At 42.6% G+C, this 12,256-nt stretch overlaps 1 protein-coding gene across 1 annotated transcript; it reads left to right on the forward strand.

Annotated features, from left to right (window-relative positions):
• Positions 1-283: 283 nt before the first annotated feature.
• LOC130189576 (homeobox protein OTX1 B-like) lies at positions 284-6,390 on the forward strand. The gene is made up of 3 exons (XM_056408450.1): positions 284-386; positions 1,200-1,351; positions 4,837-6,390. Exons 1-3 carry the CDS (start codon positions 290-292, stop codon positions 5,608-5,610), a joined length of 1,023 nt encoding a protein of 340 aa, XP_056264425.1. The 5' UTR covers positions 284-289; the 3' UTR covers positions 5,611-6,390.
• The last annotated feature ends 5,866 nt before the right edge of the window (positions 6,391-12,256 follow it).

The raw sequence follows: 12,256 nt of genomic DNA on the forward strand, positions 1-12,256 counted from the left end.
TTTTAAAGTCCATGTGGATTTTATTACAGGGCTGCATCTTGGGAGGTTTTATTACTGCAAGTGGCACGTATACACACATATATATATATATATATATATATATATATATATATATATATATATATATATATATATATATATATATGTATATTATATATATATATAAATATATATATACGTGTGTGTATATGTTTTATAATGCAATAATGCATTTCCATAATATGAATGCTTCTCTCTCCCGCAGGAGAGCCGCACCACTCTCTCCCGGTCCGGACCCCCGGTCCCGAGCATGATGTCTTATCTCAAGCAGGCCCCGTACGGGATGAACGGACTGGGCCTGAGCGGGGCCGCCATGGACCTGCTGCACCCGTCTGTGGGGTACCCCGGTACGGAGCGCGAGACCCGGTCCCATGGGGCCCAAAGACACACACACTTATAACACAGGGGTTTAGGTGTGTCATCGTCCCGGGAAACATTGGTGCTCAAAATAAATATATATATATATATATATTTCTGCGCTTTTATTTTATATGCGCTTTTATTTTGTAAGTCCTTACAGCAGAGTGTATTTCGAATAAGATTGGATGCAAGCTTTTAGATCCTGTTTGTCATCATATCCCGGGAAAAATTGATGAACCAAATATTATATATTTATTATATTTTATAATATATATATTTCTGCGCTTTTATTTTGTAAGTCCTTGCAGCAGAGTTTATTCTTAATAAGCTAAAGTTGGTCTTGTGATACCTCTTGGTGTGTGGTTGGTAAAAAAAGAATATAACTAATTGAAATGAATACTTTTAAAGTCTTAAAGTGACTTCAAACACGGTGGAAACGCGCGTGACATTAAACTCTCACGGTGGTGCATTTAAGGGCCGCAATTATGTTGTAATTTGAACAACTTTCTATGGTCGTTAAGTCTATACCATGTCACGTGATAATAAACGCCCCAATACTAATAGGCTTATATATATAATAATATACTATAACTGTACTATAATGGATACCTTTTCCAAAATAGCTTCTATCTAGAAAAAAAGAAACTATAAATATTAATAATTAAAGATATAAAACACAATATATGACACAATATGAAAAAAAGTAAACGAGTCATTCTCCAACTTTCGGGGGGATTTTAAAGTCGTGTTGGACAAATTAATTAACCACTTCTTCCTCTTCCCTCTTCCTCTTCCTCCAGGAAACCCGCGCAAGCAGCGCCGCGAGCGCACCACGTTCACGCGCACGCAGCTGGACATTCTGGAGTCGCTGTTCGGCAAGACGCGCTACCCCGACATCTTCATGCGGGAGGAGGTCGCGCTGAAGATCAACCTGCCGGAGTCCCGGGTGCAGGTGAGAGAGAGAGGAAGAGGGGGGGAGAGAGAGAGAGAGAGAGAGAGAGAGAGAGAGAGAGAGAGAGAGAGAGAGACACTCGGGAATACAGTTTCCTTTTTTGCTTTAATTAGCTCCATGTTTCTCCAATAGCATCTCACATGAGTAAAAACATTTTAAAAGTCTGGTGTAAAATACTAAGCAGTGGAGGATAAGATGACGTCACAGTATAGAAAGTATTCAGAGCTCAAGTTTCCTGGAGTTTTTCTTATGTCTCTTCTCATAAATAAACCGGGACGAGTCTCATGGTTTAACAAAATAAAAGTTTTGGTGCCACCTTCTGCATTTATTATTTCCACCTCAGGCTTCTTGTGCACGATGAGTAATCAGTAAAAGTTCATCACGTGATCAAGTAGAGACAAGTCTTTAATCCAGGGGGGAAACTCTGGTTTCCGTGCCCGGCCTCAGCGGCCCTCTGCCGGGCGTGGAGCTGCAGTCAGGGCCGCTGCGTCTCGACTCTCCGCCGCTGCCACCAGAGCGTTTCATAACTGACTATAATAACTATATATATATATATATATTATAATATATATGATATATAATAACTATATATATGTGTATTTATTTATATTCGCTATTTCAATTCCACTGCAAGTTTTAGCCCTCTTTTATTTTGAAATAATTAAATGACAGGGAAAATATTTTCCACTAAAACATACATTATGTGCACTTCTCAACATGTCATCATGTATACTAATGATGAACATTGAGCCACTTATGTGTTTAGTTTAGTTTATTTATATTTAGTTTTTGGTTTGACTTTTTACAATATACACTTATTACACAACGTGTTTTAAACACAACTAAGTCCTTATTCACCTCGTGGTCTCTGAGGTGTTCACTGTCATTCATGAGTTCCAAGAGGGCAGCAAACGTTGCACGTCTAAAGTAAGAAAAACTGGGAAGTTACCTTTAAAAAAGAAAAGAAAAAGTTTGTTAAAGTCACTTTGTCATAAAGTTTTATTTACTTTATTTTGAAAAATCACCAGGGTTTAGAAGAAGTGCGTCATCCGACCATTGTCCTCTAAAATAATGATTCACATTCACTAATAATAGTCATTAAACAATATTCATTTTCTAAATCATATGTAATGATTTGTAAATAATATCATGTAATTTAATTTGTATTTATTTATTTAGAGAATAAGGGACAGTGCATATTGATAGACAGTACAATGTACATGTAAATATGCCAGATTATAGCCGGGAGGCTAGTTTCCATCTGTAGTCCCCATTATGGTTTAATGGAGTTTAATTACTGAACCGGTGTGTGTATCAAAACAACACAATTTAAAGGGACAGTTCACTGAAAATCACCTCACAAAAAACAAACATTATACATATATATTAGGGCTGTGAAACGATTAAAATTTTTAATCGGATTAATCACAGGTTTTTGTGGATTAATCATGATTAATCACATATTACCGATATTCTCGGTATATTTTGTGAGAACATAGAGATTTATGACAAAAGACGGATATATACATTTATACATTCTTCTATACAATGGTGCTGCAACTCAGCAGTTATTTAGCAGTTTTCTTCCATATGGAACATTAATACATCTTCATCCTAAACAGAATGTTTAACCCTCCTGTTTCCTTTCGGGTCAATTTGACCCCATTCAATGTTTAATGTCGGTGTTCTTTGGGGTCAATTTGACCCCAGGCTGTTTTTCACTGTGTCAAACATATCAGAAATATCAACTTTTTTATTTATTTAAAGGGCTATTTAGGTAGTCAACAAACAAACATAAAGTACCTCACACTTAAACTTGGGAAGCAATATTAATTCTAATAATTTTCTGGAGGTTTTAATTGCTGGGGTCAAATTGACCCCGAGGGTAAAATATGTTCGTAAATGTAAAGGTAACAGGAGGGTTAAACAGAGCATGTTTCTCTTGTTTGTCAACCATGAACTCCACCATGATACAATCTAAAGGTGGACAGATTGACAAGTGACTTTTTTTTTGCTCGGTCCCGATGCGCGCGCACGGAGCTCTGTGGGGCGCGAGACGGAGATCGATAAGTGTTAACGCAACGCGAAGAGACAGAAATGACTTGCTGCTGTGGAGATACGATCAACAACAGACGTTTAGTTTAATAAAAGAACAAAGACGTGCTATAGAGAACATGTCAGGGGGCGGGCCAATCTCTTTAATGTCATGCGATCTACCGACACGACGCCGCGATCGACTGGCAGGTCGCGATCGACGTGTTGAGACCCTGATCTACAGGAAGTAAAAGTCGTAACAAGGTTTCCGGAGGTGAACCTGCGGAAGGATCATTACCGATGAACAGACCGTCTGCATGAGAGCGGACAGAGTTCACATTGAAGTGGTGTATTGGAAGCTCATTTTGCAAGTTACTTTTCTTTCGTCCCGACGACCAACAACAGACGGATTGGAAGCTCATTCTGCGCATGCGTTAAATGCGTTTAAAAAAAAAAACTAGTTAAACCTGTAATTGAATTAACTGAGTTAACGCGTTATTTTTCACAGCACTAATATATATATATATATATATATTTATATTCTTGTGATTTTTCACCACACAGATAGTTTTCCTTTTATTTCTCCAGACTTTTTAATATTCATGTCGTTGTTTCTGTCCCCTAAGTGTCCGTGTGTCTGGAGCTACTTGAATAAATAGGCCTCATGTTCAGTGTTTATGATCCATCTGTGGATTATCAAGAATAAAAGAGGCATTGATTCACAAAATAGATTTATGAAACGTGAATGAACATTTAAATTTGTGCCAAATTATTTTTTGGAATTTAAAAAACATTAAGCTATAAAACAAATGTTAGTTTTCAGGAAAAACAAAAAACATTCTTCAAATAACAACGTACAGTTATAGTTTTAGGAAATCCTTCCTGAACGTGTCACTTACACAATTACAATTTAAGACTTTAAGACTTTAACATTCGGCTCTCGGGTTGAAAAGTCCTTTTTTTAGCTCCCGTGACACGGAAGTGTCGAAGTTGAAGACTTGTGTTCGCCACGACAAAAAGGATCCTGTTGGACTTTCTTTGGTATTTTTCTTCTGCTCAAGCGACACAAAAACGACCCGAGTCCCGGAACACGAAACCAACAGACTGCATTGTGACTATTTCATGAGACGGAGAGGTGGAGGCGGAAACCTGAACGCCTCAAAGTGTCCCTACACGCCACTAAGTGAGGAATATGTTTGGTTTGGTCATAGATTCAGGAGCTGCACACATTTACCAGTTATTTTTTGCCGCTGTCGGCATTTATTGGAGTCTCCGTCCAGAGAAAAGAGTCTGTGATGAACTGCAGCCAGCAGTAAAGGTCAAAGGTCACAGCCGCAGCACCTCAGCAGAGGAGAGGTGTTTAGTTCCTGCCAGCTCCGCCGGGTTGTTTTGTCCGTGTGTTTTATTCATTCCGGATCCAGCTGACCTTTTGACCTCTCCTCCCGCCACAGGTCTGGTTTAAGAACCGCCGGGCCAAGTGCCGGCAGCAGCAGCAGAGCAGCAACAGCGCCAAGGCCAAGCCCATGAAGAAGAAGTCGTCCCCGGCGAGAGAGAGCACCGGCTCCGAGAGCAGCGGCCAGTTCACCCCGCCGGCGGTGTCCAGCTCCTCCTCCTCCAGCTCCTCCTCCACCACGTCCTCCTCCGGCCTCGGCGGTCCCGGTCTGCTCGCCGCCGCCGCCCCGGTGTCGTCCATCTGGAGCCCGGCGCCCATCTCCCCGGCCCCGGCGCCGGCCTCGCTGCCGGACCCCGCCGCCGTGGCCCCCGCCAGCGCCTCCTGCATGCAGCGCTCCGCCTCGTCCACCGGGGGCGGGGGGGCGCCGTCCTACCCGGTGTCCTACAGCCAGACGGCGGCGGCGTACGGCCAGGGCTACCCGGCCGCGGCGTCGGGCTCCTACTTCGGCGGCGTGGAGTGCGGCTCGTACCTGGCGCCCATGCACTCCCACCACCACCCGCACCACCCGCACCAGCTCAGCCCCATGACCGGCGGCGCCATGTCGGGACACCCGCACCACCACATCGGCCAGACGTCGGGGCACCACCACCACCACCACCACCAGTCGCACCACCACCAGGCCTACAGCGCGCCGGGCCTCGCCTTCAACTCCACGGAGTGTCTGGATTACAAAGAGCAGACGGCGGCGGCGTCGGCCTGGAAACTCAACTTCAACGCCTCCGACTGTTTGGACTACAAAGACCAGGCGGCGTGGCGCTTCCAAGTGCTGTGACCCCCCACCACCACCACCACCACCACCACCACCACCACCACCCACCCCCGGTTGTTTCTCTTCTTCTCCGCGTACAAAGAAGTCATTTCTTTTCGTTGTCGGTGGTTTATATTTTGAAGAAACTTTTAAACTAATATTAGAGACGTTTTTAAGAACGTTTATTTGTGAGGGAACTGAAAACGACGAGAAGGCGCCGTCGGGCCTCGGGGGGTTCGGCGCAATCGACGTCAGCGGGATTATTTTTCTACTCCAGAACTCTCGAGAGAAACTGACCCATTTACAACTCTTGAAGGCCTTTTTTTTTAATTCATAGTACAATTCCAGTGGAACCTGTGAGATTGTGCAGTCTGGGATCAATCGGTTAACTTCATCTTGATCGGGATTAATCTTGGAAGAATATACATGAGACTCTCGACTGGGCTTTTCAGAACAAAACTCTGCTGTTGTTAAAAAAAATAAAACATGAAAAAATAAACACGATGCTGCTATTATGATTTTTTTCGGGATCGCTGATGTTCAACTCTTATCTGATTTCAAACTTTTAAATCTCGTTCAGAAACTCGTGGTATAGCCTGTGGGGTGTTGTCTTTTTTTTGGGAGATTGAATTTGCAGCACTTGTTTATAAGGTGAAAAGATCTTTTTTTTTGTTGCTATTTGTTCTTTGCGGAGGGCAAAAGAAAATTAAAAAATATGTGAAATTAGACACGCAATGTCAGTATTCCATTGAAATTTGAAAGATGTACATTCGTGTCTTTATAATAAAGTCTTGTAAAACATGAGCGGCCTGGAGAAACGTTTATTTGTTTCATCAACACGGCGGTTCCCGACATGATATAATCCCGATGTTATTATAATTATCTAACTGGTTCAACTGGTTTATAAACAGCGACACATGTACCAAAGTTTGCTAATTATTTATCATCAACTCTAAACCCGCAGGTTTGAGTCTCTGGGGTTCGGTTTGCAAAAAAAACACCAAGAAAATCCTCCGGGTATGATCAGCGATGCTCTGCATGAACAGATGATTGTTGTTTTCAAGCTGTGTTTATTCAGCAGAGATTCTCTGGGAGCTCTATTCATCGTGTTCACACGCACATTTACGCCACGTTCACACCTGGAAGCCTCCCAGAATCAACACAGTCTGATGTGTTGCCGTTCAAACCGACCGCAAACCGTCTTTACGGCGTCGAAGAATGGAGGTAGCTTATCGTAGCTTATCGTAGCTTATTAGCTGTGTGTGGTGTTTTCTTTTAACCTCGCCTGAAAAGAGATATTAATGAGACAAGAGTCAGGGATAAATACGGTTCATCTGTTGAATAAAATGTGTCGACGCGTTGTCTCGTTAGCTAGCGAGCTAACGGACCTCCACACTGAGTTAGCTCAGGGCGTTTCTCCCTTTTCTTCACGTTATCTTTATTAAATAATATGATGAGTACACGGTTTTATAAATATGAAATAGATAGTACTTTATCTGTATAGAACTATTTAATAGAAAGAAAAAGAGATATTGTGACTGACTGCATGTTCCCAGCTTGTTCGCGTTAGCTCAACAGCTACAGTCGTGCGCTACCTAGCCCGACGTGTAACCACAACTGTTTTTTCTTCTTCTTCACTTTCTGTTTCTTTCTTTCTGTTTCTTCTCAAAGTATTTTGGCCACCAACGCCCCTCAAAGTCGTAAAACCCCAACACGGACAAATCCAGTTTAAATTAAACATCGCAAAAAGCACATTGCGGAAAAAATGATGAGTTCTTTAATCGTATGTGGTTGAAGAATTTAATAACGTAGATGATAAATAGTTCATCATGTAAAAATATCAAACAACTGTTGGTTGAAGCTTCCGAGATGTGAGCAGTTGCAGTTTTTCTCTCTTTCAAATCTTTTTTTGTAACAAAGGACATAAATAGATTGTTTCGTCGGTTTTATCTTAAACATCCGATGTGTCGTGGTTGGGTTTTGGACTCATCCGACGTCCTTCGGGTTGATTGCCATGAGAGCTCTGATTGGAACACCTGTCCTCGCCACTATGAATATCTGCACGGCAAACACAAGATTTATTTCAGCGTGCAGCGTTTCCCCGGCTCTCTTTCTTTGTTTGGAATAAAGCATAAACACAACTTGCTTCAGTTTATTTGAATATATTGGATTTAAGTACTTAAACAGATGCCGAATGTTCTGCTTCTTGCGGCGACAACAATTCAACCTATTATTAAGATTCTCCTGACAAGAACCACAAAACACACACGGTGGTTTTGCTTATAATAAAATGATGATTGCCAACGGAACATGTAAACAATTCCTGATGAGATTTATTTCATTAGGATGTGTGTGTTTAGCCATTTCACGGTAAAAAGTAGAGATTGAAATTTGCTTTTAAAAGTCATTTTTTACCTATATTTCCCTTATATGAGGAGATATTCTAAAACAAGTCCTCGTGTCTCGCCAACGTTTCACTTTTTTGGCGATTGCGTCTTGTATAGATGTCGATATTTTTAATTCAACGTTTTTTAAACCTTTTGGTCACTGCCTCGCTTTAAAAATTCCCATCGAGAGTTAAGTTTGCACAAATGTTAAACATCCAAACAGCGCGTCATCAATCAAAGCCCGACTCAGATCCGCCGGGGCCGGTTAGCAAACACGCGCTTCCCCCCCCCCCCCCCCCCCGCGGTTTGTTTGGCCGTCAACAGTAACGTACGACTCATTTGATCCAAGGGAAAAAGGCACGAATCACGATTTTAATTAACGCCGGTGTCGGTTTCCTCGCGGCGTCCCCGACAGCAGCTGGGCAAACAGCTCCTTCGGTAAACACGGCGTCCGGGACGTGTGTTTGCCCGCTCGGCGTCCTGCTGGGCTTTTAGCAGCGCGCACCGCTGCCTCGTGCAAACACCGGCCCGAGTTTACCACATTACAGCAAACTGATCTTGAGGCCATGTTCAGGAAATCTCTCGCTGCTTATCTCTCTCTCTCTCTCTCCCTGAACAGCTGTTCTGGATGTCTTATTACCCCGCCAGCCTCTCCCCGGGGGGGGGGACCTTTTATTCCCCGTCTTTGTAGTGACAAAGTGACTCCGCTTTTTGGCTTCTTACTTTTCTAGAAGGCCCCTGACAGAAACACTTTGTCTTCTCGGAGGTGTGTGTGTGTGTGTGTGTGTGGGGGGGGGGGGCGGGCTCACTTTTCCTGTGACGAGGCGGCGCCGCCTCAGAGGACATCAAAGTGTCCTCTCGAGTGCTCCTGAAGAAGCAGCGCTGTGGCCTCTCGTCGTCCTCCGAGCAGACGGTCCTCGCAGGAAGTGGCAGCGGGGGACGGAAGCAGCTTCCTGGCCGGCGTGTGGAGCTCCACCCGTGACGGGAGTCCGTGCGTCGACTTCGCCCTTTGGGCCTCGAGGTGGAACGTGGGTGAGATAAACGAGTTCTAAAATGTACCAAACAAACAAACAAACATTTTGGTAAAGGGACGTTTATTTGCCGTCAAACCGGAACGAGAAGATGGAAAGAGTTTCATCTCCGTGTCCGGTTAGCCTAGCTTAGCACAAAGAATGGAAACGGGGGGAAACTGCTAGCCTCCAGCTCAGGAAATAAACAATCTAACTTCCAGCAACTCTAAATCTCTTTGATTTGAGCTCTTACGAAGCACCAACTACCTCATTACGTCATAAAGTTATTAGTTTTATTTGGTTTGTGAACTGACGTTACAAAGCCTCGTGTTTGGCGCTTTGGCCGTCGCCATCTTGTTTTTTTGCAACCAGTAAACGGAAATGACCATATTTGGACGGAGGAGTAACGTAGGGACACTGTATATGACTGTGGTAATGACCTGTCAATCAGAGTAAGCCCCGCCCCTAAAGCGTCCCCTGCTCTATGGTCTGTGTGACTCTAAATGACCATAAAGTATAAATGATGACATCATGCTGTATAGAAGAAGACTGGAAACTAGAGACTGAGACGTAAACTCATGTTTACAATGTTTACTGAGGGAATACATCAAGAGAGAAGTAGAGTCACGATATAGACTTCTATACAACCAGAGGAGCCCCCTGGTGGTCAGGAGAGAAAATGCAGCTTTAACACATGAAGCATAGACTTCTATACAATCTGACTTCTTTTAACAACCAGAAGAGAACACACTTCCGCATTATCTTCACTTTTCTGAGCTGAAGGTTGCCGTCTCATCTAAAATCAAAGATGGGGTCAGATTTCTTCGTACAACATGAACACGACTCCAGTATTGGAAGATGGGATCGGAGCGTCACACTCTGCTTGTTGATCACTTTGCTTTGACTGCTTGTTTGTACAACACAATATTTGTCAGTTTGTTCTGTTGCCAAAGCGTAACAACTAGTTTCCTAAATCATTCAGGTTAGACGGGATAACTATGAAAGTACATTGCAGTCTAATTCATTCAACGCTGTGTTTCCTCGAAGGCCGACATTAGTTTGGCATTCGTTGGGGAGGTAAGCCGAAGAACCCTGACGCCAAAAGCAATCCGCAAAATTGCGAATATGTCAATGGCCATTCAAACAGGCGTTAGCTGAAGTTAGTTTTAACAATCGTCGCTTGTCGCCGCGGGGAAAGGAGTGAGTGTACGCCAATTTAGAGACGTAACAAAGAATTGCGACACTTTGAAGTTTTGAGTAGTCGCTAAAGTCTAATTCCTTATATTGATGAGATAGACTTTGATCCGCGGTACAGTGTCTGATCTGTTGAGCATGAAAGCTCGCCGTTGCGCCACCGTTACTTTGCTGGCGCTGTATTTCGTACGCTTCTCGCCACCGACGCTTTTCCCCTTTGTTTGTAAACACCTCTGATTGTATTCATTCACATTTCATATAACATCACAATTTCTCACAACAACATAATTACCAAACAAGAGGCGCTGCGTGACGTGGTATTGTGCGACTAAACGGAGGGAAAAAAATAGTGACACAAAACTGAGTCCGATATGACTGGGACCTGGTGACACACACACACACATACACAATTACAGTACGTATCCGAGTGACAAGCATGAAATGCAAATAAGTACCTCGGATTTTTATAATAAGACATTTTAAATGATAGACATATTTTAGCTTTGAATGGAAGATCCTCGGAGCATTTTTCAACCGACAACTGGCAGCAGATTTGCGTCACGGCCATAAAACACGACCGCTCTGCCAAAACAACATGCCATGTTCAATTTTTTAAATAAGAAACAACAAAGAAAATCTCTCTTTTCTTACAGCAGTTTATTTGTTACATGGCCTCATACAGACACACACACAAAAAGTTTTAACAGGGCATGAAACGGAAATGCTACCGTTTTTTAGTTTTATTTTCTTTACAAATGTCTGTGTTTTTATGTAAACCTTAAACCTCCAACCATTATTCTCTGAGCTGCTGGAACAGAGAGAGTTAAAGCCTTTAAATGTAAAACTAACTATTCAGCCTGGTATAGATAAAATGGACATTTATCATTTATAATTTTTTAATTTTAGAATATATATTTTTTTGTATTTATACATGATTGTATTCATTTACTTCATTATATTACATGTTCATTATATTAAATATGTTATTGTTATTTATTTTGTATATATAATTTTATATTGTATTAATCTAGTTTTTATTTCACACGATTTTAGTAATCCTACTCTAGCTTTTAACCCTATTTTATTACATTTTCATCATTTAATTGTTTTGTGCATTGATCTTAAATTGTCAGTTTGTTAAATTACCAATCGAATAGTTTGGTCTTTTCTGTTATTTCACAGTCGACACTTTTAATATCTTATTTCCGGGATTCGTCAGGCACTAAGGCGCCGTGCGAATAAAGTTTGATTGAGCGATTGATATGTTTTTTTTGCGTATCTTTAAATCGTCGGCCGGCCGCTGTGAGTCAATCTAGCACAGCGGTGGAAGAGAAAAAAAAGAAAAACCAAAAAGGCTTGAAAAGTGGGTAAAAAGCCAAATGCTGATTTATGATTTTGAACACTTCCAGCATCTCTGTGTGTATAGTTTCATATGGAAATCCCTTTAGCACGGCGGGTAAATAGATTACGATACAGTGAGGGATTAGGGACTGCCTCGCCGCCGGCCCACTAATCCCGAGCACAGACTGTCAACAGCCCTGACATGTCCGGGACTCCTTCTGCACAAAATGGCTCCTCGGTTGTTTAAGAAGCCAATCTAAAGACACGCACAGCCACCGCCGCCGCCGCCGCCGCCACCACCAAAACCACCGCCGCCGCCGCCTCCAACATGAATATTCCTATCGAGGCTGTCAGCGACGGGAAAGACAATGACGTCCGTCTTCAAAGGAAAGGAGATTAGATGCGGCACGAGACAAAACGAGACCCTTTGAAGTGATTTTCGGGGTTCGCATTCCTGCAACTTTTTGGGCCGTGCTGAAGGGGCGGAAGAAAAAGAAGAAGAAGAAAAAGAAAAGTTTGTGCGTTACACTGAAAAACTTCCCGAGCGAGTCACTTTCTGTTGTTCTTCTCGCCTATTGTCGTTTCTCTTGAGATTTTCAATTCATAGCGATAAAAACTTGACACCGACGCATGTGCTATTTGTAGTCGGGCGTCTTGTGTTCAGGTTTTTTTGGCGTCTCATTGGAGCCAAAAATGCAGCTTTAAGTGTTTCCTTTAGAATCTTTTATCCAATGTCTC

This window comes from Pseudoliparis swirei, chromosome 24, assembly GCF_029220125.1.
Source record: "Pseudoliparis swirei isolate HS2019 ecotype Mariana Trench chromosome 24, NWPU_hadal_v1, whole genome shotgun sequence".
Lineage (NCBI taxonomy): Eukaryota > Metazoa > Chordata > Actinopteri > Perciformes > Liparidae > Pseudoliparis > Pseudoliparis swirei.

Coding starts and splice junctions, on each gene's coding strand:
- LOC130189576 (XM_056408450.1), top strand. CDS start 290: ATGATGTCTTATCTCAAGCAGGCCCCGTACGGGATGAACGGACTGGGC. Junction 387..1,199: donor CCCGTCTGTGGGGTACCCCG/GTACGGAGCGCG, acceptor CTCTTCCTCCAG/GAAACCCGCGCAAGCAGCGC. Junction 1,352..4,836: donor TGCCGGAGTCCCGGGTGCAG/GTGAGAGAGAGA, acceptor CTCCCGCCACAG/GTCTGGTTTAAGAACCGCCG.